This window comes from Panthera pardus, unplaced genomic scaffold, assembly GCF_024362965.1.
Source record: "Panthera pardus isolate Hobbes unplaced genomic scaffold, ASM2436296v1 HiC_scaffold_24, whole genome shotgun sequence".
In the NCBI taxonomy this organism is placed as follows: Eukaryota; Metazoa; Chordata; class Mammalia; order Carnivora; family Felidae; genus Panthera; species Panthera pardus.
In genome coordinates, this window is record NW_026526810.1 from 38,687,433 (window position 1) to 38,709,660 (window position 22,228).

A 22,228-nucleotide genomic window follows, 5' to 3' on the forward strand; every position below is an offset into this window, starting at 1 on the left:
TTTGCCCATACTGGAGCGTGTGGTTACAGCAAGTCACAGGCTCTCTGAAACTTAGTTTTCTTTTCAGTAAAGTGAAGACATTTGATTTTTATCATTTCCCTACAGATGCTAAAGTTCTGTGATTTTATGAACTTAAAATAGCAACATTCCTCTTTCGATTTTAAGCCCCATTGACGAAATTAAAGAACTTTAAAAGACCCTAAAATTTTTTCTAAAATTATTCACCATGTTTAGACCAGACTGTCTAACTTTAATGAGCCAAGATTTGATCCATTATGGCTAGGCTCTGTGGGAATACAAAAGATATAAATAATATGTGGTTCTTCCCTAAAGGAGCTTGGGTCTAGCTGAGGAGCAAAATTAACATACGCTTAAAAAAAATATTTGTTGGCTAGGATACAGTCAGCCAAACACAATGTGGGAAATTCCATTAGACAAAATGATCCAATTTCTTTAACAAGTAAATAGTGTAAAAATAAAAAAAACAGAGGGAGTCTGTTATATATTAAAAAAACGTATGACACATATCAACCATCCACCAAAAGTAGGTATGGGGTTGAGGAGCCTTGTGTGGAACTTGGTTTAAATAAACCAATTGTAAAAAGACAGTTGAGGAAATTGAACATGGATTGGCTATTAGATGTTATTAAGCATATTGTTAATTTTGTTAGATGTGATGATGCTATTATGGTTAGATTAAAAAACAAAAACAAAAAATGCCTCTTAGATTCATCCTGGAGTATTTACAAGAACAAATAAATATGTTAGGTGGAATTGTTTATAGCATTTTGTTGATAGTTGTTTAAGCTAAGTGGTACATGGGAGTTCATTGTATTTATTCCTTTACTACTTCTAATGTGTGTTTGAAATTTTTTGTTAATACAAAAGGTTTAATTTTTTCTGGGTGATAAAGCACTAACTTAATTCATATTTGTGTGTGAATTACACAATATGTAAATAGTGCAGTCTTTGTTTAGTAAAGTTGAATGTGGCATGGCCTAAATAGAATATTACCATTCCCAGAAGGAACCTTTGAGGGGACCAGGGGGACCATAATGTCAAATCGTTTTACTGTTAGAAACTGAGGTCCCACAAAAAGGAAGTGACTTGCCCAAGGCTACATTGCTAGTTAGTGACTGAGCCACTGTGAGAATTGAATTTACATCTCCTAATTTCTAGATTCCTGGCTTTTTCTACTTTTTGTATTCATCAAGTATCCCTTCTGCCTTTGTAATGAGGCTCTGAAGAGTTTGTGGATTTTATTTTTTTTATTTTAATTTTTGAATTTTTTTTAATGTTTTTATTTATTTTTGAGACAGAGAGAGACAGAGCATGAATGGGGCAGGGGCAGAGAGAGAGGGAGACAGAGAATCGGAAGCAGGCTCCAGGCTCTGAGCCATCAGCCCAGAGCCCGACGTGGGGCTCGAACTCACGGACCGAGAGATCATGACCTGAGCTGAAGTCGGACGCTTAACCGACTGAGCCACCCAGGCGCCCCTGTGGATTTTAAATCAAATTAACATGTGCATACAGTGCTTACTTTGTTTTATTTGTTGTCTTCAGAATCTGGCCAGCCTATTTGTGGAAACGGGATGGTAGAGCAAGGTGAAGAATGTGACTGTGGCTACAGTGACCAGTGTAAGGACGAGTGCTGCTATGATGCAAACCAGCCAGAGGGGAAGAAATGCAAGCTGAAGCCTGGGAAGCAGTGCAGGTACCTTGCCGGTTCTGGTAGTGCTCGTGCTCCTGTCAGTCATCTGAAGGCACTTAGGACTGATTTAAAACTGACATTAAGAGATGCATATGGTTTTGAAACTTTGTCTTTATTTGCTTTCGTTTTATTTATTTTTCCAGAGTAGAATTGGTAAGTGCGCTGTGGTTAGCAGATGGAGCTGCTTGTAATTGTAACTTGTGTGGTGGGTGTTAAAGACATGCAGGGATGCTCAGTAGAATACACACTGTTTAGTTCCTAACTTAAAAATGTGACTGTCATCTGTATGTTTAGAATCTTAACTTTAAATATTTAGGAAAATGAGCATTTCATAGATTCTTGTCATTAGTGTCATATGATTATTTTACTTGTCAAACTTGCTTTGGTAGTGATAGATATAAGCTATAGAATGTTGTTTGTGCAAGACTTTTTAAATGGTTGGTCTGTGTACCTAGTTTGATTTTAGCATATAAATGTGAGAAAAATTGATGAATTGACCAATGTATGATGTGCTATGAAAAACACTGATAACTCACCTAATATTAAATCCATTTCCTATTGTAGCATTTCACTAGAGACAAGTAGAGTAAGACTGTTGAATATAGTATGCATTGATTGTAAAAATAAGACAGTCATTTTTTTATTTACACTTATAAATGTTGAAATTTAGCAGCCTCTTAGTCCAAAATTTGAAGTTTTATACCAGTAACCTACTTAACCTTTAAAAGATGAGATTGACGATTTAAAAATTAGGACCATATCTATGTATATAGGAAATATCCTAGTCATTTTCTTTAAACACTTCAATGTTAATTCTAGCCCAAGTCAAGGTCCCTGTTGTACAGCACAGTGTGCATTCAAATCAAAAACTGAGAAGTGTCGGGATGATTCAGACTGTGCAAAAGAAGGAATATGTAATGGCATCACAGCTCTGTGCCCAGCCTCTGATCCTAAACCAAACTTTACGGACTGTAATAGGCATACACAAGTGTGCATTAATGGGGTAAGCATTTGATTTATAAGCTTTTATTTAGTTTTATAAAACCTCCTTTTTCAGAATAATTGTTTGTTATTTAAAGCTGCAGAGTTACAGCCATTAATCCCAGTCCCTGTTTCAATAAGAGCCCTGTCTGTTTCCCCATAAAGCCATGAATGTATCATGTGGCATAAGTGCCTGGTGGCATTCAATTAGTTACTGACTTACCTTTCGTCTTTCCACTGCATATGTTTGATGGTCTCTAGAGAAAAGTAGTTGTATGACTAGGCACATGACTTTGTACTGCTTTTGAGCTTTATAAATTAGTTTTTAACAGCCCATATAAAAGAACTCTTCTGGTCATTTTCTCTGTGAAGTGTTTAAAGCTTTCTTGGCTAAATAATCACTTTCCTGTACATGAGGAAAATTTCATTTTTCTCTTTTTACAAAGGAGCAATAATCAATGTAAAATTGATGCTCATCTAATCTCTTCTCTGTTTTTGTTTTGTTTAGATTTTTTTAAGTTGCCATTTCTTTGAAAGATTTCCTGTATTTTTTGCACTTACCTGTTTTTCAGATGTGTTTATGTGATCCGTTTCTGATGCTAATCTATGCTTGCCCCCCCCCACTCTTATTTCTATTTAATTATATTAGCATTGGACGTGTATATTTGTCTATTACTATGAATTATAGGCTTGACTGTATAGGGATTAAATAATTTGTCTTCTATTTTTCTTTCAGCAATGTGCAGGTTCTATCTGTGAGAAGTATGGCTTGGAGGAGTGTACCTGTGCCAGTTCTGATGGCAAAGATGATAAGGAATTATGCCATGTCTGCTGCATGAAGAAGAGTAAGCTTTTAAAATGCAAGAATATAAAATCTGTTTCAAAACCTAATTGTTTCCTAAAAAAAAAATTTTTTTAAGTAAACGCTACCCCCAGTGTGGGGCTCAAATTCACGACCCCAAAATCAAGGGTCATTTGCTCTACTGACTGAGCCAGCCAGGCACCCCATTTTTCTCCTAAATTTTAAGGATTAAAGTTTGATATCCAGTTTGGACAGATAATTTCCACCTAAACCAATCCTCCGTGGAAATTTTCAAGTGTAGCGCAGCATTGTATTTCTAGTATTATCGTCCCTACAGTGTTTTAAAAACGATAGGCTAGACAAAAACCTTCCAGCTTTAGGGCAATAATTAGTATAAAAACTGTTAGAGGGTTTTAAAGCCATGGTACGTACTAAGTCAAGAGTTGCTGGCTATTTGTTTATGTATGTATTTTTTAAAGTTTATTTATTTTGAGCTAGAAAGAGAACCAGTGGGGAAGGGGCAAAGAGGGAGGCGAACAGAGGATCAGAAGTGGGCCCTTTGCTGACAGCAGAGAGCCCGATGCTGGACTCGAACTCACGAACTGTGACATCATAACCTGAGCCAAAGTCGGACGCTCAGCCGACTGAGCCACCCGCGCACCCCTATGTTGTATACTTAAGGCGAATTACCTGTGATGTTATCTAGCCTAACTAATGAAAGTCTATATAACATGTCATGGTAATGATTTTAGGCAGTTTTTTCCTTTCCTCCCTCTCTCCCCAGCTAGCCTGGTAGGAAATCTGACCTTCAACTTATATTTGGCACTTCTTTTCCAGTGGATCCATCAACTTGTGCCAGTACAGGGTCTCTGCAGTGGAGCAAGCACTTCCTTGGTCGAACCATCACCTTGCAACCTGGATCCCCCTGCAATGATTTTAGAGGCTACTGTGATGTTTTCATGCGATGCAGATTAGTAGATGCTGATGGCCCTCTAGCTAGGCTTAAAAAAGCAATTTTTAGTCCAGAGCTCTATGAAAACATTGCTGAATGGATTGTGGTAAGTATAGTTTTTATTTGTAAAGAAACCTTATCTTAAAATGGTTTTATCATCATTTTACTTGGCCAGAGGTCACCAATGTTTTGAGAAAATCACTTCTCTCCTGTTTATACCAGAATCACTTTATCCAAAGAATGATTTTTAAAGTTCAAATATCCCCATGTATTATTTTCTTTTAAAGTGATTAGAATCTCTACATGTATACTGTTTGTAGATTAATTGGTAGATGATGAGAGTCCTTCTATTTTACTCTGCTCCCTGGTTCTTCTCCTGAATGGGTTACTTCTCCCTTTGGTCTGTATTATTAGAGCATTTTCATGGGATTTTTTTCTCAAGTTGTTTTGGAAAGCCTTGCTTGCTTTTTATATTTCTCCCTTGTCTCAGAATGACGGATAGCCAGCTTTGGCTTCTACTTTATGGAATGGGAGAAATGAAAGGGAAATTGGTGATTTTCTGAAGGTTTTTTTTGCTGTTTCAGTATAATTTCTTGGTCTTTATCTTGTCAGTGATCAGAAATGTTGAACAGTTAAGATGTGATACCGAGCCTTTTGCAGATTTGTTAATGAATATAGATGTTCATCTAGCATAAATCCACTGAACTTTATTATTTTTAAGCCCACATTTCTCCAAGCTGTACAGATGTTGAATTACCTGAAATTTTCTTAAAAGACTGCTGAGAATGACTGTCTAAAGTCACTTGAATATTCACATTTCTAAGTGATTACATTAAAATATCAGTAAATTTTGACTCATATATCACTTGTGTATTTTCTACTATAGTATATATTTATATATATATATAAACATGTATATATATAAACATGTATATATATAAACATGTATATATATAAACATGTGTATGTGTGTGTGTGTATATATATATATATATATATATATACATATACATATATATATATATCTGAATTGAAGGAGTTTGGTTTGGAAATTGACTTAGAACTCAGCCTCTTCTCCCTTCCCCCATTCCCAAATTGTTTTCTTACATTTTTTGTGTGCATGCAGCACTGAGGATGCCTTAAAAGTAAACACACACACGAAAGTCATTTGTGGGTTGTGATCCTTTTTGGTACTCTTGTAATAACATTTGTAATAAAAACTTTGGAATTATCTCTAACATTAAAATGGCATTTATTATACACAGGAAGAATAATACTATACTTTGTGTGTTAGAATATACAATTTTTAGACGTATAGGGGTTATAAGGTAGGAGAATCACTGAATCTGAATTTAGGAAGCCTAGGTTTTATCTATTTTTAGAGAATACTTTACTTTTTTTTTTTTTTTTTTTTTTAAATTAAGCCTCATGCCCAATGTGGGGCTTGAATTCACTACCCCAAGATGAAGTGTTGCATACTCTACTGACTGAGCCAGCCAGGCACTCCTTAGGAGACCTAGGTTTTAAACCAAAAAATGGGTCAATTTATTTAACTTAGGTCTCTTTAAAACATGATATGTTACTCATTTTTGTATTCCTGTGCTTTGTGCATAATAAGTGTTCAAAAAATATCCATTAAGCTAATGTTGCCTTTGGCATTGTGGCAAAATGGAGAGTGCAGGCTTGGGAACTATGCAAGGATTCGTATCATCCTCTGGCATTTGTCAGTTCTGTGACTTCAAGTAGCTTGCCTTTCTTAGCTCTTTACTTCCCTCTTTTCAATTTGGATCCACTTCTCCCCCCCCCCCCCCCCCCCCTTGATTATCTCTAATAAGAACAAGTTGAGATGTGGTATACTTGTCTACTGTAGAGGACAATGTATTTTAAAAAGTAATCGGATAATGGAGATCTCAGAGTTATGTTCTACTGAGTATATGTTGTACCAGGTATTTTAGGTTTTCCAGGTAGTGAATCATATCTAAAAATAATACTTTTTTACTTTCCTCCATTATCTCAATTTTGACTCATTTTATTTAGCATTTCAAAAGCTCATTCATTCCTATTTTAAAAATGTTTGATGGAAGTGATCTCTCAAAAGTATTTTTAAAACCTTTTTTTCATATTTAGGGGCACCTGGGTGGCTCAGTCAGGTGAGTGCCCGTCTGACTCTTGATTTTGGCTCAGGTCATGATCTCATGGTTCGTGAGATTAAGCCCTGTGTTGGGCTCTGTACTGACAACACAGAGCCTACTTGGGATTCTCTCTCTCTCTCTCTCTCTCTCTGTCTCTCTCTGTCTCTTTCTGTCTCTCTCTCTGCCCTTCCCCAGGTTGTACATCCTCTCTCTTTCTCTCTCTCAAAATTAAAAACTTAAAAAAAAAAAAGCTTTTTTCATATTTAGATTTGAGGATTTAGTGAAATGCTTGTTACGATAGATTGAAGTCTTTTCTTGTCTTGTGAAACTGTTTAATCAGGCAATTTTAGGTTGTTTTTTAAAATCGAGAGAGAGAGAATCTTAAGCAGGCTCCTCACTCAGCATGGAGCCTGACGAAAGGCTCGATCTCCTAACCATGAGATCATGACCTGAGCCAAAATCAAGAGTCAGACTCTCAACCAACTCAGCCACCCAGGTGCCCCAGAAGTTCTTCTTTTTTGTTATTATTCTGATAAGAATTGGTTGTTATTTCGGGGGCCCCTGGGTGGCTCAGTCACTTTTAAACGTTCAACTTCAGCTCAGGTCATTATCTTACGGTTTGTGGGTTCGAGCCCTGCATCGGGCTCTGTGCTCACAGCTCAGAGCCTGGAGCCTGCTTCTGTTTCTGTTTCTCCCTCTCTCTTTGCTCCTTCCCCGCTCACACTATGTCTGTCTCTCTGTCTCTCAAAAATAAATAAACATTAAAAAAATTAAGAAAAAAAAAAAGAATCAGTTGTATTTCTCTCTCTTTTTTTAATGTTTTATTTATTTTTGAGAGAGACACAGAACAGGGGAGGGGCAGAGAGAGAGTGAGACACAGAATCTGAAGCAGGCTCCAGGCTCTGAGCTGTCAGCACAGAGCTCAACGCAGGGCTTAAACTCACAAACCACGAGATCATGACCTGAGCCAAAGTCGGATACTCAACCGACTGAGCCACCCAGGCGCCCCTGTATTTCTCATTTTTAAATTAATTTCTGCTCTCAGATTTTGCTGTAGCTTTATGAACCTGCATATTAAGTATCTGTTATTCTTTATGAAAGATTTAGGCCAGTGTTTCCCAAGTGCTTCATAGAATTCTACATCCATGGATTTGATGGTCCAATGAATCTGGAAAATATTGCATACTGTAGTATCCTCTTAGATATTTATGATAATATCATGGGAAGTCTTACAGTAAAAAGTCTTTAAATTTCATTTTTCAAACTTAGCTGACCCAAGAAACCTTTATTCATTCATAAGGCTTATTAAACCCTAAATATCAATAGAAGTCACTTGGAAGAATAGTGGTCAAGATCAGTAATTCTTATTCCTGGTTGTTCATTACTTAGGGCTTAGACTAATTCAGAATCTCACAGGATGGGGCTTAAGTATCTGGGTCTTTTAAAAGCTTCTGAGCTATTTCTGGTGAAGAGCCAGGATTGAGCACCAACCATTGATCTAGAAACCAGGGGTTGGCAAACTATGTTTCATTAGCCAAATCTAGCCCACTGCCTGCTTTTGTATACCTCACAAGCTAAGAATGGTTTCACATTTTTAAGTAGTTGAAAAAATGAAAAGATATTATTGAAATATTCCATTGAAAATGATATGAAATTCAAATTTCAGTGTCCATAAATAATGATTTATTAGAACACGGCCACACCCATTCACTTATACATTGTCTGTGGCTGCTTTTGCACTTCGAGTAGTTGCAACAGAGACTGGCTTCTCAAATTTAAAATATTTATCTGGCCTTTTAGAGGAAATGTTTGCCAACCCCTAATCTGGAGCAGTGGATCTCAAAATGCTGACCAGCAGCATCAACATCTGGGAACTTGACAGAACTGCAGATTATCAGACCTTACCCCGGATCCACTGAGTCAACAGGTGATGATGGTGCATGCTAAAGTGTGGGAACCATTTTTTTTAGTCTCTGCAGTGTTAGTACTCCTTTTTGAAAGGCTTATAATAGAGATTTTCTACCTTGTCATCCTCATCTGTTGAAATGGAGGGTGGATCTGGACCTCTAAGGTCTTCATTGCCTAGTGGAATAGGCTACATAGCTATCACTTGTGAAACTTGAACAACAAAGATGCAGTGTTGTCACAAGGCTTAGCATATGGTAAGGATTCAGTATACATTTGTTGGATGCATGAAGCAGATTTCTTAAATGTCAATTTATATGGAAAAGAATAAAAATTGTGCATATTATCTTCACTCTGAAGCTATAATATCTTCAGGTTTCTCTCAGTGGTATTTTATCCTGCTGGCCTAGGCTGCACTTAAAGTAACTAAGGGATTAGAAGCCAGTTGCTTTCAGCTCGGCAGATTGGTGTGAGGGGTAGCACATGGCTGGAGGGGTGGTGGCTGGCGGGGCGGGGGGTCGGGGGGGTAGTTGAAGGATAGAAGAACATTTAGGCAAAGTCTAGACAACAGTATATTCTGAAGGAGAGAAGGGAAGCTTTCTTCCTCTGTAGGATGGCAAAACCAGGATCAGCACAAGGAGCAGTGGGCCTGACAAGGTTTTGTGATCCCCAGGAAGTCTAGAGTGCATTTGCGAAGAGGGAGTTGTCAAATGCTGAAACATTCGCTGAAATGATTGTATGGTTGACTTTTTCTGGAGATGTTTAAAAACAGTAAAGACTGTCTTATGTCTGAAGAGACTTGAGTGTATGTCTTACCCCTTCCCCCTTACAGTTTTCTTTTGGGTTGGGGGGGAGATACCTGTTTTATCATTTTATAATCCTATAGGTCTGTTTTGTTTATTTAGGTTATTAAATAAAAAAAAAAGTCAAATTAGTATGTAATCAATTAGACTAGTAAATTTTGACCTTTTATTTTGTAGTTTTTACTTATTTTTTTCTACTTTGTGTTCTTTTTGCCATATAAATGACTGTGTTGAATAACATCTGTCTGTGTCCTATGTAGAATTATTTTCTCAGACTTGATTTAGTGCTTGGTAACTTCAAGGCTTTGTTTTAACCTTTTGGTTATCTTCTCTTCTTTAAGTTTCACTTAGCACCCTTGTATCTATGAAAGATGAGCTTGGTGCATAATTTACACTCATTAAATGTTTGTTGAGTAAATGTTGGCTCTCCTTTCTTTCAGATTCTACCAGGTGGACACATTGTGATGTTTCCTTACAGATGAAACACATATTTTGCGTTTATTAGCCTGGTTTGGTATTCTTGGTATTCTTTCCCCCTGATTTTATAATTTTCTTTTTTATATATAAAACTCACAAACTGTGAGCTCAACCAACTGAGTCAGTCAGGCTCCCCCATTTTAGGGAGTATTAGGGCTCCCCCTTTTAAAGGGAGTATTAAAAAGTACCCTCTACCAAAGGTGGCCATATTTACTACACTCTCAAATACACCATTGTTTAGTTTTTCTTGCTATCTACTCACCACTGTGATGTTTCATTTCCTCACACACTGAGCTGAAGAGCTGCTGGCATTGTTACTAAAACATCTCAAGCTTTGGGCTTTTGAGATGTGTAGTTACCTAGAAAAACTTGGAGGAAGTCCAAGAACACTGCTAAAAGGACCTGGAAGTTCTTAAGGACCTGGGTGCCATGTTTTAGTAAATGTCTATTGATCTCAACTGGAACTAGGTCCTCTTGACTTTTGTTTTCTACAGTTATAACCATTATTAAATCCAAGCTTTCTTTGTTACCTGCTTCTGTTACTGTCATACTACTTGCATCTGTATTTGAGACTTTTTAGATGCTGAAAAACTAGTACCAGAGGTATCAAAACTACCATTTTTTACATCCAGTCTCCGTTATAAGAGCCTTGTCGCATTATTTGTATGGACAATCTATAAATAATAAATGAGCTGTTTAGAAGTGTTTCAAAAAGTCAGTATTTGGAATAATGACTCACCTGTAATAACTAGTCTAATAGGTGCTTTTTTTATGGGATAGGTACTGAGTTTGTAGGATATAAATTCAGGGAGCTCGTAGCCAAGTTTGAATTAGAGTGACAAATACATAAAAACATGTTTTCATTTCTGCCTGATGTTTTCACAGAAAATAGGACCCTATTTAGGGAAGACTCTTTATTAAGGAGGTGATGCCAAAACTAAATTCTTAAGGGCCAGTAGAAATAGAGGATACAGATGGATGTTTTATGGATAGGGAGCACCTAAAAAGTCACATAAGTATGAATTTTTTTTAATAAAAGAGGTTTTTGTTTTTTACATTTTTTCCTTTTGAAAGTGTGGTTATCCTTTTTTAAAAAATTTTATTTACTTATTTTGAGTAGGCTTCACTCCTAATGTGGGGCTTGAATTCATGACCATGAACTCAAGATCTGAGCCGAGATCTAGAGTCAGACACTTAACTGACTGAGCCACCCAGGCACCCCAACCTTTTTTTTAATGGACAAAGTAATACATTGAAAAATAAGCCATCTTTTTACCCTGAAGCCTAGTCTTCTGAAGATTATTTTTTGTGTGTTCTTCAGAAAGGATCTATACCTTTACAAGAATATACATATATATATTTAAAAAGTGGAATCATATAGGTACTTTGCTGTACTTTATTGTGCTCAAGGGCTTTTTTTGTTTCTGTTTTTTTTCTCTTTCCCACTTAATGGTCTTGGAGATCCTTGGTATGAAGCTTTTGAAAAAGGGTTTTACATAGAGGAATGGCATAGTCAATTCCATATTTTAGGTAGTTGTAACACTGATGACCCTGTGGAAGATGTTTTTTTAAGTTTATTTATTTATTTTGAAAGAGAGCATGTGCAAGTGGGGGAGGGGTAGAAAGAGACAGACAGAGAGAGAATCCCAAGCAGGTTCTGCACTGTAGTGCAGAGCGTGATGCAGGGCTCGAATCCACAAACTGTGAGATCATGACCTGAGCCAAAATCAAGAGTCAGATACAACCACCTGAGCCACCCAAGTGTCCCTGGAAAATGGTTTTGAGCAGGGAAGACTGGAAGGAAGGAATGGTGTTAGAGAATATAATGAACATTAGGAATAGATGTGCATCTCCTGTAATTAGCCCATCAGCCTGAAAGTAGTAGGAAACCATTGATCCTTTCTGCTTATGGGCTGGATCACATTACGGGTGGTACTTCTTCCCCAGAGGGAATTTGAGAATGTACCGTATTTGTCAGAGTAACTGAAGGGCTCTCCCAGCATTTGATGGATGAGGTTCAGGGATGCTAAACTTCCTGTATTGCTCACAGGGGTTGTGTACCACAATGGCAGCATGTCTAAACTGGGTAAGAAGCACACATCTGCATCCTCATCACTGGTGTACTCATTTAAGATGCAGTTTCCTGGGCCTTTCACCAGAACACCAGAATTGGAATTTGTAGGGTTGTGGCCTGAGAACCTGTGTTTTAATAAGCATATCAGATAATTCTTAGATCTACTCAGTGATAGGAACCATCCCTTTACCATATGTGTGCTGATTATTTAAGCAGCATTTCTCAGTCATAGGACTCTCTCTTTCTGTAGCCAGTCATAGACTCTCAGCTTCTCCCAAAATTCTTAGGCTGGTAGTTGGGCTAGAGATTTAGAACTAAAGAGTTAGTGTTGGATGGTATCCATTTTAGATAAAGGCTCCAAACTAATGTCCTGTATATGGGTGTAGAACAGGGGTTGACAGACCATGGCCTATGGGTCAGATCCAGCCTGCTCCCAGTTTTTGTAAATAATGGCTTACTGGAATATGGTCACACTAATTTGTTTGCATGTTATCTATGGCTGCTTTTGTACTAGAATGAAGAAATGAGTAGTTTGACAGAGACAAGCCTAAAATACTTATTGTTTGGCCCTTTACAGAAAAAGTTTGAGACCAGTGGTTCTCAGTCTTGCCTGCATAATGAAATACCGCATAATAAAATTACTGATGTCATAGTCCCACCCCCATGCTATTTGGGTCTGGGATTTGCTCTAGGTATCTTGAGTTTTAAAAGCTTTCCAAATGATTCTAACATGCCAAGCCAAGGTTGAGAACTACTGGTATAGAGCAGGAAGAACACTTGAGTAGTACAAACTGGTAATTTTAGTTCTTTATGTAATTTACTAGGTCAGAGTGTCAGAAATGCAGACAGTGGAGGGAGAAGAAGGTCCTATTTCATTAAGTGGCATATTTAAAAGGGTTCCGGGTGCTAGAAACAGGACAGAAGCTGTGCATATAGACTATGGAAAATTCATGCAGCAAGAGAAAGGAAATACTATCCTAAAAACTCACAAGTAGAGCAAGGCTCTGGAAGTTATTTTCTATAGAAACCAAAAGAAAATTCTAAAAGATTCTCTAGCAGTCTCGGTAGGATACAAAAAGTGAACTCTGAAAAGTAGATTGTAAACTTGTGGTTTCCAACCGAGATTCTGTAAACATGTCTTGTAAGGTCTGTGTATTGTTTTTAGAAATTTTGAGTGAGTTGACAGCACTTAAAAATAGATTCCACATAAAAACTGAAATTTGTAGCTTCTGTTGAAAAAATCAGATCTTTCAGCAGTGAGGCTGAATTGCATTACCTCTGTCTTTTTGAACAGTATATTCCTAAAGCCATTAGGTGAGGACAAGTAAGGTGGGCATCCATGCCAAGTGGGGGGAGCTATAGTGGCACACAACAGGGTGTTAGAGCCTGAGCAAAGTAGGGAGGGTGCGGAATGGGGAAGAAGACCAATATGAGGTGTTAAACCCAAGCAGGTGAGAAGGGCACCTTGTGGCGGGGCAGCTGGCTTGGGATATCTGAGTACAAGTGTTGTGTGAGAAGGGTGTCTACATAGGAGGGGCAGTTCTGCCAGGGCTCCTTGGAGAAACAGCTGATTCGAGGGCTGGGGTAGGGAAAGAATAAGATAAACCTAGAATTAATTGTGCCAGAAAGTAAAGTTGCTCAAAGACTGGTAGGGACATGTTCAAAAGACACACTGTGATAATAATGGATTATAAACCCATTGAATACAATAGGAAACCATGAGGCAATACTGAGTGAAATGAGCAAGTTGAAAGTTTGATGAAGAAGGGGATATTTTTGTAGCTCCAAGTTCTATCCCTACAGAAGACTCACTGACTACAAAAAAGAAGAGTGTCTCTATGGTGAAGTTTGGCAGGTATCACCTTTTAGTCTAGTGATCAAGTTAACATACCAGTCACAAGATCAAAAACCTGTGTCATCTGATGGAATGCGATGTGAACAACACAGCATCACTTGTGTGATATTCTTACTAAAGATGTATGACCTGAATCTAATCATAGGGACACATCTAAAAAACCAAAACTGAGGGACATATAATACAAAATAACTGGCCTGTAATCTTCAAAAGTGTCAAGGTTATATAAACCAAGCAAAGACTGTACAACTTCTCCAGATTTTAGGAGACTAAAGAAATACAGCAGCTAAAAGCAACGCGTAATTCTGAATTGGATAGTATTAGGACAAATGGCAAAACTTGAGGGGGTCTGAGGATTAAATGGTAGTAATGTATCAGTGCTAACTTACTGATCTTGATGATTGTGTTGTGGTTATCTAGAAAACCCCTTATGGTGTAAAATTACATGCTAAGATGTTTAGGTATAACAGAGCATCATGCTAGCAATTTACTCTCAGATGGTTCCAGATTTTAAAAAGTTTGTTGTACTAGCAACTTTTCTATAAGTTTGAGATTCTTTCAAAATAAAACCAACTTAAAAATAAATTTGTATGTGAAAGCCTTTATGCACACATGAAGAAAGTGGCTTGGGGCATTTCCCACAACATGTATTTTTATTTCAGTTTTTATTACTTTAATTATGTTGTCACTGCTGGATAAAAAAACAGTATAGAAGTAGTAGGCTGTTATAAGACTTCATATCATAGAAAATCTTAAATGGGGGTTTCTTGGGCTATAATTAGCAATAACTATATATGTAATACATCAGTCTATGTTAAACCAATGTGAAGGTTATAAAGTTGTAACTGTTTTGTATGATGCTTATTATTACTTACTGTCTTAAAACCAAATCTGAGTATTTTGAATTGCAAAATAGAATTTATTAAGAATAGAAACAGTAATTTTTCTGTAAATAAGATTATACTAGTAATTTTTGAAGTTTTTGGTTGGCTAATTGATTATATGATTTAAGCTACAAGTGAAAGTTTTACTTCCTTCTTAGACTGGGTAAACTTTGCTTGTAGAATGTGTATATCCTTCCATTTTTCATATTAAAAAAGACAATTAACCTTTAAATAAATTATTATAAATAATAGATGTTATGATTCAAATATATAATATTTATATATTGTAATATATAAAATACAGTGAAAGCTAAGATTTATGATAAAATAATTTCATAGCAGTAGTCTGGGGCTTAAATTTCAAATGAAGTAGAATAACAGGAAAAGGGGGGAGGCTCAAAAGAGAGAGACTTTAGTATTTGACGATTAGAAAAAAGCATAGGTTCAAGATTATTTTAAAAATTTATCCAGAAGTAGAATTTAAAGTAACTAATATACCCTCTAAGCCCCTGGAGAATCTAAAGGCAAACAGACATAGTTTATGAGAGAGAGAGAGAGAGAGAGGGAGAGAGAAATAAATAAATAAGTAAATAAAATATTCAAACCATAAAATACTTAATAACATGGGAAAGTACAGTGTAAACTATATACAGGATGAACCTTAGTTTTGCATGTGAGTTTATCTGTGTGTATGACCACCATAGCTATATCTAGAAAAGAAACTGAAAGAAAAATAAGATTGAGTGGTTTCATCTAGGGTGTGAAATTATGGGCGTTTTTTGTCTTTTTCCTTAATATTTCTGTGACATTAAAAAAAAATCTGTATGTGCTTATATATGGTATCTGTACAACTCCCAATGAGCAAGTGTTCTGAACAAATGTTCTTCAAAAATTAAAATGTAATATATATATTTTATGTAATATAAAATATCCTAAAATATTTTATAGCTTTTTCAGTAGAGAAATCTGTTTCTTTCTAGGTTTATTGGTGGGCTGTATTACTTATGGGAATTGCCCTGATCATGCTAATGGCTGGATTTATTAAGATATGCAGTGTTCATACTCCAAGTAGTAATCCAAAGCTGCCTCCTCCTAAACCTCTTCCAGGTAAGACAGTCTGAGCGAGACTGTGTTTTTTTAACTCAGAACTGTTCAGCGGGCAGAATTGAATTCTAAATGAGTCTTTAGTAACTAATTTTATAGTACTTTCTCCTTGAAAATGAGATCACTGGATGAATTATTTAGTTGAGTTTTGAGTGTGTTCTTTGTGAATCCATTCTAACTTATGGCTGCCAATTTAATGCTAATCTGTCTTGAGTCACTAAAAATATTTAGACCTAGAAAAATTTATTTTTTGCCTGATACTTGTTTTCTTACTTTTCATATTCTAAAATCTTCCTTTTTTTTTTTGTCTTTATTATGATAAACTACTTTTAAATGATTGGTTTTTCTGTTCTAATAGCTGTACTTCTGCTATTGTTTCTAATGTTTATGCTCTTGAAATATTTCCTGGCACATAAACTCATTTTCCCTAGGGGTGATGCTTATGGGGAAATACAGATGACAGTCTGTGGGAGGGTCTTACGGTAGAGGCTTCAGTCACCAAGTAACCATAGTTACTCTCCATCTCTGAAAATAACTCCTGAGGTTTGGTCTCTACCCTTTACCTCTCATGGAGACACAGCTTCGGGGAGGAGGCTGTCTTTAGATTAGCTCCAGGGATTTGGAAAAGAAAAGAGTACGAGGCAACTGCTCCAGGTTATTTAGTCCCCATCTGTTTCTCCCTCACCTTCCCCAAGGTATTTGTGGCTTCTGTGCTGCCCTCAGAACGCCTGGACCAGAACTCTTCACTCTAGGAGTAGGGCATACATCATCCCATGACAGTGGCAGAGGAGAACAAGAGCTAACTGGCAGCTGTCCCTCTCCTACCTTGCACAGACTTCTCATGAAGCCTCTTGCCTCAGGCCACATCTACTACCCTACATAAAGTAGTTTAAAACTAGGGGGTTCCTTACAGTTTTCTCTATTTTCCCTCAGTCGCTCCCCTGAATTTACCTATCGTGGGGCAAGAGAGCTCAGTAGTCTCAGTACTGCTTGCGACAGTATCTTGGTGGCAATCAGGAAATTGGATTTTGATGTTACTGCTTTTTGTAAATTGACAGTGTCAGTGCTCTAAAACTTATATTAATTTCTTAGGGATTCCTAAGGGCCACATGACCCTCTTTAGATATGTTACCAATTATGGTCTCATGCAATGTAGCACTTCTTTTATTTGATTTCACCTTAAGCAAATTTCACCTTTAAAAACTTAAACCAACAACCCTATCATTTATTGAACCCTCACAAAAAAACACCTTTACTGAATTGTCATATAATCTTCACAGATTATATATATAGACTATATGAGTTCATTATTATCCCTGTTTTACAGACAAGGCATCTGAGTTTCAGAGAGGTTAAGTCATTTGCTCAAAGGCACTCAGTAATTTATTCCTCATGGATTCTGTCCTCAGAATTCATGTTCATCTAACAGTTGTGTCTGTTGAACACTTGAAATGTGGCTAGTTTAAATTGAGATGTGTTATAAATATAAAATACATACCAGACTTGGAAGGCTTCGCATATAAAAAAGAATGACATAGTTCATTAATACTTTTTTGTATTGATACACCTTGAAATGATAATATTTTGGCTATATTGAATTAAGTGATATAAAAAAAATTATGAACATTATTTTGCTGTCTTTTTGCCTTTTTTCATTACGGCTACCAGAAATTTTTAAATTACATATACAATGCTGATCTAGAACCTTTCTTATTGAAGTGTTACCTTTGTTTTTAAGATTAAAAAGCACACAGTAAATCCATTTTACTTTTGTGATTCACAGGCACTTTAAAGAGGAGGAGACCTCCACAGCCCATTCAGCAGCCCCAGCGTCAGAGGCCCCGGGAGAGTTATCAAATGGGACACATGAGACGTTAACTGCAGCTTTTGCCTTGGTTCTTCCTAGTGCCTACAATGGGAAAACTTCACTCCAAAGAGACACCTATTAAATCATCATCCCCAAACTAAACCCTCACAAATACAGTCGAAGAAAAAATGGCAAGAGATCATGTCCTCAGACCAGGTGGAATTACATAAGTTTTAAAGCCTGAAAATTCCAATTTGGGGGTGGGGGGGTGGAAAAGGAACCCAATTTTCTTATGGACAGCTATTTTTAACGTAATGGCACAAAGTCTTAGAATATTATTATGTGCCCCGTGTTCCCTGTTCTTCGTTGCTGCATTTTCTTCACTTGCAGGCAAACTTGGCTCTCGATAAACTTTTATCACAAATTGAAATATATATATATTTTTTTCAACTGCCAATCAAGGCTAAGGAGGCTCGACCACCTCAACATTGGAGACATCACTTGCCAATGTACATACCTTGTTATATGCAGACATGTATTTCTTACGTACACTGTACTTCTGTGTGCAATTGTAAACAGAAATTGCAATATGGATGTTTCTTTGTATTATAAAATTTTTCCGCTCTTAATGAAAAATTACTGTTTAATTGACATACTCAGGATAACAGAGAATGGTGGTATTCAGTGGTCCAGGATTCTGTAATGCTTTACACAGGCAGTTTTGAAGTGAGAATCCATTTACCTTTTTATAATGATGGAGTTGGTTCTGATACTCATCTTGTCTTCATCAAATGGCTGCTAAGAGCACATGAGTGGCTATGCTGAGGAACACAGTTACGTGTGCAAACTGGACATACGCAGCATACTACTTCAGAGTTAGTTCTTACGCAAATGTCTGATTTCTGCTTACTTATTTTAAACCTTCTAATTCAATTCCAGTTTTGAATCGATAGGTGAAATTTTATTCATGCTTTGGTAGAAATTACGTCAATGAAATGACTTCTTTTTGTTTGTAGCCTGTTATTTGTGCTTTCCATATATCTAAAGTATGCTAATTATGTTTTTGGTTTTCTCCGACCTGGAAAAGAAAAGCTGGGTCTTTTATTTTATCAAAATACCGAAACAATTTTTTCAGCATATTATCACTGATCATTGGTAACCACTAAAGAAGGGTGATTTGCTCAACTAGTAGTTAAAATTGTAGATAGGCCTTCTGACATTTTTTTTCCCTAAAATATTTTAACAATGAAGGTGAAACAGCACAATGTCCCGTTCCAAATTTATTTTTTAAACAGATGTAAATAATTGGCTTTTTAAAGAAAGCAAAAGCATTTAATGTATTAACAGGCGTATTGCTATGCAGAAATGGAAGGGGGCATTACAAAAAAATTTTAAGCTTGTGACGTATTTATTGCTTCTGTTTTCCAACTACATCACTTAAATTAGAAGTAAACAGCTATGATTTTTCTGGCTTCACATAGGAGGCAAATTTAGGGAACAGTGAAAAGATTTGTGTTTTGGCTTTTTTTTTTCCTTTTTGTTTCTTAAGAGTATAAGGTTTACACAATCATTCTCATAATGTGACGCAAGCCAGCAAGGCCAAAAATGCTAGAGAAAATAATGGGATCTCTTCCTTGTAAACTTGTACAGTATGTGGTGACTTTTTTCAAAATACAGCTTTTTGTACATGATTTAGAGACAAATTTTGTACATGAAACCCCAGATAGACTATAAATAATTCTAAACAAACAAGTAGGTAGATATGTATGTAATTGCTTTTAAATCATTTAAATGCCTTTGTTTTTGGACTGTGCAAAGGTTGGAAGTGGGTTTGCATTTCTAAAATGGTGACTTTTATTCTGCAAGAGTTCTTAGTAACTTCTTGAGTGTGGTAGACTTTGGAACATGTACATTTTTTGCCTGTAATGTTATCCTGTGGTAGGGTTTTGGCAGGTACACACTGCCCTATTTTATTTTGAGTCTAAGTTAAATGTTTTCTGACAAGAGATACGTGCACTGAACTCTTTCCACTGCAAATCAAGATGTGGTAAAACAAAAGGATCAAGACAAATGAGATCTAATACTACTGTCAGTTTAATGTCCACTGTGTTTTATACAGTATCTTTTTGTTCACTTTGGAAATTTTTACTAAAAATTGCAAAAAATAAAGTATTGTGCAAAGATGTAAGGTTTTTTGAAACTTGAAATGCATTAATAAATAGACTTGATGAAATCAACTCAAAGGTTCCATACTCTTTGAACTCTGAGAACTATCAAAAGAAGCTTCCCACAAAGCAGCTTTTCCTTACTAACTGAAAGCGATTATTAAGCAGAAAGACGATTGTCTCTTTTCCTGCACATACAGATATTATTCCTAGTTAGGAGTCCATGAAAAAAATTTATGATTAGATCTCTCTGTATCTACACACAATGATCATTTTAAAAAACACTTAACTGCTTTACGTTATTTCTAAATAATATTCAAAATGTTTAAAAGTCTTTGTCTTGGTAGCAAAGCAGAGTCATTTTGGAAACCATGGTCTTACATGTATTTCGCAAAGGTTTGAATACTAAGTACCTCATTTATTTTCAAAGTCTATTTTAGTAAAAAACTATGTTTTAAAATTTGGAGCCACATTTTCCTGTTTTGTCAGATTCATAGCAAATAAGGAGAGAACTGACACTTCAGTCTTAATCTAGGAAAAGAATTATAAGACCAGAATGGTGCCCTGCACAGAATAATCTGCCCCCCAATTTTTAAAAAAAAATCAAGACCAGCTACAACTAAGTAGTATTTGTTAAATGGGTAAGTATGCAATACTTTTAGTTACTGTGATTTACAAACATCAAAGTATATCATACTTAATTTTGCTTCTGAAGGCATTAATACTGATTAATTCAGATGATTGCAAATGTGTTGTTTTTACTTAGAATTGAATGCCTAAATTTTGTTGAGAATGTTTTTGCCCCTAAGTTTTCTAAATTCAGACAACAACTCAGAAGCAAAATCAATAAAGTAAATGATTACAGTTTTTAAAGTTAGTGTTCCCTATATCTTCAGGCAAGATCTAAGTTTGGGGAAGGACTTTTTAAAGGGAAAGAAAATTGATCTGATCAACCTTGTTTTCTGAGGTGTCTTCAGCCCTCTGTGTTTGGGTACTTCATTTTTGTCATATTCACAGGCTAGTGAAAACCGAAGATTTCTCCAAATTGAGCAAACTCCCTTCCACTTCTTTCTCTGTCCGCGCAGCTGGTACGTGTTAAGATTAATAATAATTATTATTTCTCCAAAGATGGGATTAGTGTCCTTGGCTGTGCAGTTGTGGGGGCTTGTGCTTCAGGAGGCTTTTAATTTCTTGTTAGTAAGTGTTTCTAATGAAAAGTATAAGAGGGTGTAGTAAACACATTGCAAAACTGGACAGCCCATATTTGGGGTTAAGAGAGGAGATGTTCCTTATCTAGATTGAAAGGGTCAGTGTCTCCCCAAACTGGAGAGATGTTAGATACAGCTTGAAAGCAGCTGCCAGGGACAGTTTATCTATCTTTAAAGTAGTCTAAATTTGCAATAAATTGTAAGTTTCCTGAAAACCTTTTTTAAAAAATTTTTTAAAGTTTATTATTTATTTTTAAGACAGAGCACAAGCAGGGGAGGGGCAGAGAGAGGGAGAGGGAGACACAGAATTTGAAGCAGGCTCCAGGCTCTGAGCAGTCAGTAGAGCCCGATGTGGGGCCTGAACTCCTGAATCTCGAGATTGTGACCTGAACTGAAGTCAGATCCTTAAGCTACTGAGCTACCCTGGCGCCCCCTTGAAAACATTTTTTGACTTCTAAGTAATAAATATGGTCACTTTGCCCCACAACTCAGTTTCAGTTTCAGCGTTTCTGGTTTTAAGTTCTTGATTAAAAACAACTTTCGTTTAAATCTCTTTTTCCATCTATTACCACTTTGGTTTTTCCACTATTGTGTCTGTATCCAATCCTTTATATTACTAGCATACAAAGTGAGCCCTTATGTGCTGCTATATTACAATTTTGTTTGTGTGTCTTAGATACATACATGGGTGCACTATTTTCAGTAGAAATTCATATATTCTATAATTGATAAGCCCTTCAGAGTGTGTGCTCTCTCCCATAAAAAACAATGGGATGCTAGGTAAAATGGAGGGTTGAACAAAATATTTATTAGCCTCTGCTCTTTCCTAAAATCTCCACTAAAGTCATAGTGACTGGGGAAAGAAGAGAGCATAATCCAACAAGGACAAGGAATGTTGAAGAGAAGACAACAAAAACAAAATTTTAGAAACTGGAAAGCAGAAAGAGTAGTGTCTGATTTGGCAGATCCAGGGAAACCAAGTCCTAAACCAGCGGTGGAAGCAGGAGAATGGCCCAGTTTGCCCTGGTAAGATTTTGGGATATAGCCTTCAAGACTTCCTTTCTAGGCATGTGGCTAAAGGCATAATATGAACACTTCTGTACCCACCTTTCTTATTTAACAATATATTGATACGGTATCTACATCATTTTAATGACTGTGAAGACTTCATTCTATGGATGTACTGTACATTGTTAAAATTAACCAATTCCCTGTTGTTTGTACTTAGAGATTTTTATACTATTTATTATTTTAAACAGTCCTACAAGGAAAATCCTGAACCTTAATAAATTCCTAAAGGTGGAATTAATTGGGTTAAAGGTTTTTTTGAAGGTCATGGATAAAAATTATGATATTGTCTTTCAGATA

General features: G+C 36.3%; 1 protein-coding gene across 2 annotated transcripts in view; it reads left to right on the plus strand.

Annotated features, from left to right (window-relative positions):
* Positions 1-19,724, plus strand: part of ADAM10 (ADAM metallopeptidase domain 10) — a 157,973-nt gene extending 138,249 nt beyond the window's left edge. For both annotated transcript variants that reach the window (XM_053889028.1, XM_019441965.2), the window contains exons 11-16: positions 1,564-1,714; positions 2,531-2,714; positions 3,429-3,537; positions 4,332-4,552; positions 15,557-15,683; positions 17,464-19,724. In XM_053889028.1, coding sequence (XP_053745003.1) covers positions 1,564-1,714; positions 2,531-2,714; positions 3,429-3,537; positions 4,332-4,552; positions 15,557-15,683; positions 17,464-17,558 — 887 coding nt within the window. In that variant the 3' untranslated portion in view covers positions 17,559-19,724. The remainder of the gene's footprint in view (positions 1-1,563; positions 1,715-2,530; positions 2,715-3,428; positions 3,538-4,331; positions 4,553-15,556; positions 15,684-17,463) is intronic.
* Positions 19,725-22,228: the final 2,504 nt, after the last annotated feature.